Source organism: Lolium perenne, chromosome 3 (assembly GCF_019359855.2).
Source record: "Lolium perenne isolate Kyuss_39 chromosome 3, Kyuss_2.0, whole genome shotgun sequence".
In the NCBI taxonomy this organism is placed as follows: domain Eukaryota; kingdom Viridiplantae; phylum Streptophyta; class Magnoliopsida; order Poales; family Poaceae; genus Lolium; species Lolium perenne.
The window spans coordinates 190,865,443-190,869,433 of record NC_067246.2 but is presented as its reverse complement, the minus strand read 5'-3'; the positions used below and the strand labels follow the sequence as shown (position 1 = coordinate 190,869,433).

The following is a 3,991-nucleotide window of genomic DNA, read 5'->3' as shown; positions in this document are numbered from 1 at the left end:
TGGCATTTGGCAGACTATATCTAAAAGAGGCAAAGCAAAAAGCAAAAAGGAAAAAAAAGGAGAGGATGCACGTGGGCTTGGCCAAGGAAGAGTCCTTGCCGTGGGCGTGCAAATCACCCAGGCAGGCGCGTCGCTGCCTTGGTCGATCGGCTGATCGCTCCTTGGCCCGCGCGTCTCTGCATGGGGCCGATTAGATCGGTTTGGCAGGCACGTTTTCAACCACCGCCTCAAACGCCTATAAAAAGAGCACGCGTCCGGCGCAAAAAAATCAGATTTTTGTTCCGCGGTCGTTTGCTCCGTTTGCTCCACCTTTTGCCTAGTTTCTTCCACCCAACGCGAATAGGCGAAGCCCTGTCTGCGCAAACTCACCACCACCACCATGCCGTCGTGCTGCTGGACTAGATCCCATCTACCACATCTCCCCGCTTGCTGGAACAAGGAGGAGGTGTCTTCATCGAGCTGTACGTGTGACCGAGTACGGAGGTGCTGCCCGATTGTGGCACCGTCAAGATCAAGATCTTCTACGCGCTTTTGCAAGCGGCAAGTGATCGACTACATCCACCCAGAGATCTAATCTCATTAAGCTTTGCGAATCTTCGAGGGTTAGTCTCATCATCTCCTCGTTGCTACCGTCTACTAGATTAGATCTTGGCTTGGTTTTCGTTCTTGCGGTAGGAAATTTTTTGTTTTCTATGCTACGAATCCCATCAGTGGTATCAGAGCCGTGTCTATGCATAGATTGGTTGCACGAGTAGAACACAATTGTTTGTGGGCGTTGATGCTTTGTTGTCTTTAGTTCGAGTACTTTGCATCTTTGTGGCATAGTGGGATGAAGCGGCTCGGGCTAATTTTACATGACCGCGTTCATGAGATTTGCTCCACGCTCGACATGCAACTTGTATTGCATAAGTGGCTTTGCGGGTGTCTGTCTCTCCTACTATAGTAAAGATCCAACTTACTCTTTCTATTGACAACATTAGTATCACCGTTGTGGTTCATGTTCGTAGGTAGATTGGATCTTATGCGAAAACCCTAAACCACGTAAAATATGCAAACCAAATTAGAACCGTCTAACTTGTTTTTGCAGGGTTTGGTGATGTGATATGGCCATAATATGATGATGAATATGTATGAGATGATCATTATTGTATTGTGGAAACCGGCAGGAGTCTTATGGTTGTCTTTAAATTTCATGTTGAGTAGTATTTTCAAGTAGTTGTAATAGTTACTACATGGAGGACAATCATGAAGACGGCGCCATTGACCTTGGTGCTTCGCCGATGATGATGGAGATCATGCCCGTTGATGATGGAGGATCATGTCCGTGCTTTGGAGATGAAGATCAAAGGCGCAAAGACAAAAGGGCCATATCATATCACATATGAATTGCATGTGATGTTAATCCTTTTATGCATCTTATATTGCTTAGATCGCGACGGTAGCATTATAAGATGATCCCTCTCACTAAATATCAAGATAATAAAGTGTTCATCCTTAGTATGCACCGTTGCTAAGACTTGTCGTTTCGAAGCATCTCGTGATGATCGGGTGTGATAGATTCTACATGTGCATACAACGGGTACAAGCCAGTTTTGTACACGCGGGTACTAAGGTTGCCTTGACGAGCCTAGCATGTACAGACATGGTCTCGGAACACGGGATACCGAAAGGTAGAGCATGAGTCATATGATTGATATGATGAACATTTGGGTGTTCGCCATTGAAATTACATCTTGTTCGTGATGATCGGACTTGGTGTGGTGGATTTGGTTCGTGTGATCACTAAGACAATGCGAGGGATATTTTTTTGAGTGGGAGTTAACCTAGTTTTAATTTTGTTAAATTAAAATTTGAACTCAATTTTGTCATAAACTTAGTCTAAACTATTGCAAATATATGTTGTAGATCATGGCGTCCCCATCAATCAATTTTAACCAGTTCCTAGAGAAAGAAAAGCTTAAAAGCAATGGTAGCAACTTCACCGACTGGTTCTGTCATGTGAGAATCTTCCTCAATGGCGGAGATCTGCAATATGTGCTTGATGCACCGCTAGGTTCCCCACCACCTCCTGCAGTATCCGAGGAAGAAAAGAATGTTTTCGAGGCTCGGGCTAAAGTGTACTCTCAAGTTCAGTGTGCCATCCTATGCAGCCTAGAGGCAGAGCTCCAAAAGCGTTTTGAGCACCACGACCCTTGTGATATGATGCGTGAGCTCAAAGTTATCTTTGAAACTCATGCGGCCGTGGAGAGCTATGAGGCCTCGAAGCAGTTCTTTGGTTGCATGATGGAAGAGGGCAGCTCCGTTAGTGAGCACATGTTCGCTATGTCCGGACACGCGAGGAAGCTCAGTGACTTGGGGATTGTGATCCCTAACCAGCTGGGTATTCATCGTGTTCTTCAATCACTGCCACCAAGTTACAAGAACTTCGTGATGAACTACAATATGCAGAACATGAACAAGGAGTTACCTGAACTCTTCTCCATGCTGAAATCTGCTGAGGTTGAGATACAGAAAGAGCACCAAGTGTTGATGGTCAATAAGACCACCAAGTTCAAGAAGCAGGGTAAACCTAAGAAGGACCTCAAGAAGGGAGGCAAGAAAGCTGTTGCGCCTCCTGAGAAGCCTAAGGGTGGCCCTAAACCTGATACTGACTGCTATTACTGCAATGGGAAGGGTCACTGGAAGCGGAATTGCCCCAAGTACTTGGCTGATCTGAAGAGCGGCCTTGTCAAGAAGAAGAAAAGTATATCTGATATACATGTTATAGATGTTTATCTCACTGGTTCTCGTACTAGTGCCTGGGTATTTGATACTGGTTCGGTTGCTCACATTTGTAACTCGAAACAGGAACTACGGAATAAACGAAGCCTAGCGAGGGATGAAGTGACGATGCGCGTTGGAAATGGATCCAAGGTCGATGTGATCGTTGTCGGCACGCTCCCTCTACATCTACCATCGGGATTAGTTTTAGACCTTAATAATTGTTATTTGGTGCCTGCGTTGAGCATGAACATTATATCTGGATCGTGTTTAATGCAAGACGGTTATTCATTCAAGTCTGAGAATAATGGTTGTTCTATTTTTATGAATAATATCTTTTATGGTCATGCGCCCGAGAAGAATGGTTTATTTCTATTAAGTCTCGATAGTAGCGATACACATGTTCATAACATTGATGCTAAGCGAATTAAATTGAATGATAACTCTACTTATATGTGGCACTGTCGTCTTGGTCATATTGGAGTGAAACGCATGAAGAAACTCCATTCCGATGGACTACTTGAGTCGCTTGACTTTGAGTCACTTGACAGATGCGAAGCATGTCTAATGGGAAAAATGACTAAGACTCCATTCTCTGGTATTATGGAGCGAGCTACAGACTTATTGGAAATCATACATACCGATGTGTGCGGACCAATGAGTGTAGCCTCGCGCGATGGTTATCATTATGTTCTAACCTTCACAGATGATCTGAGTAGATATGTGTTGCGGTCAGAAACCCACCGGCGAGCAGCGACGGGCAACACAGTAGAGCCGGGAGCAACTTAGGGCTGCGGCTGGCCCTGGTCCCTCCGAGCGACGGCCCGCAAAGAACTCCGGCACGCATGTCCGATGCTGGTGCAAGGGCGTGCCACCTGACCTATACCTGGTCAGGAAGGTGATGGAGATGCCTCGCTTAGTTTCCTGCATGGCATACACGTAAACATTAAATACGAGCCTCGATCGGCTCTCAGGTTGTCCTGTGAATCGGCTCACAGAGCCGATCCACCCATGATTCGCACGAGGTGTACGAATATATGGTGGTCCTGCTTGATCAAGATAAAGCTAAAACGATCTACGACGATTTAGGGTTTTCACCGCATAATCGGATCATCCTACTCGTGATTGGGCCTCGCGGCCACGCACGGTGATCGTAAGCCGATCCTAGACAAGGCCTAAAAACCAACACGAGGTTGATCCCCGGAACATCCTGTCTAGGGCTAGCAAACTA

The 3,991-nt window shown here is 45.9% G+C and overlaps 1 protein-coding gene across 1 annotated transcript; it reads left to right on the top strand.

Moving 5' to 3' along the window:
* The first annotated feature begins 297 nt into the window (after window positions 1-297).
* LOC139837612 (uncharacterized) lies at window positions 298-3,078 on the top strand. The gene is made up of 2 exons (XM_071826973.1): window positions 298-2,743; window positions 2,848-3,078. Exons 1-2 carry the CDS (start codon window positions 1,909-1,911, stop codon window positions 2,859-2,861), a joined length of 849 nt encoding a protein of 282 aa, XP_071683074.1. The 5' UTR covers window positions 298-1,908; the 3' UTR covers window positions 2,862-3,078.
* The last annotated feature ends 913 nt before the right edge of the window (window positions 3,079-3,991 follow it).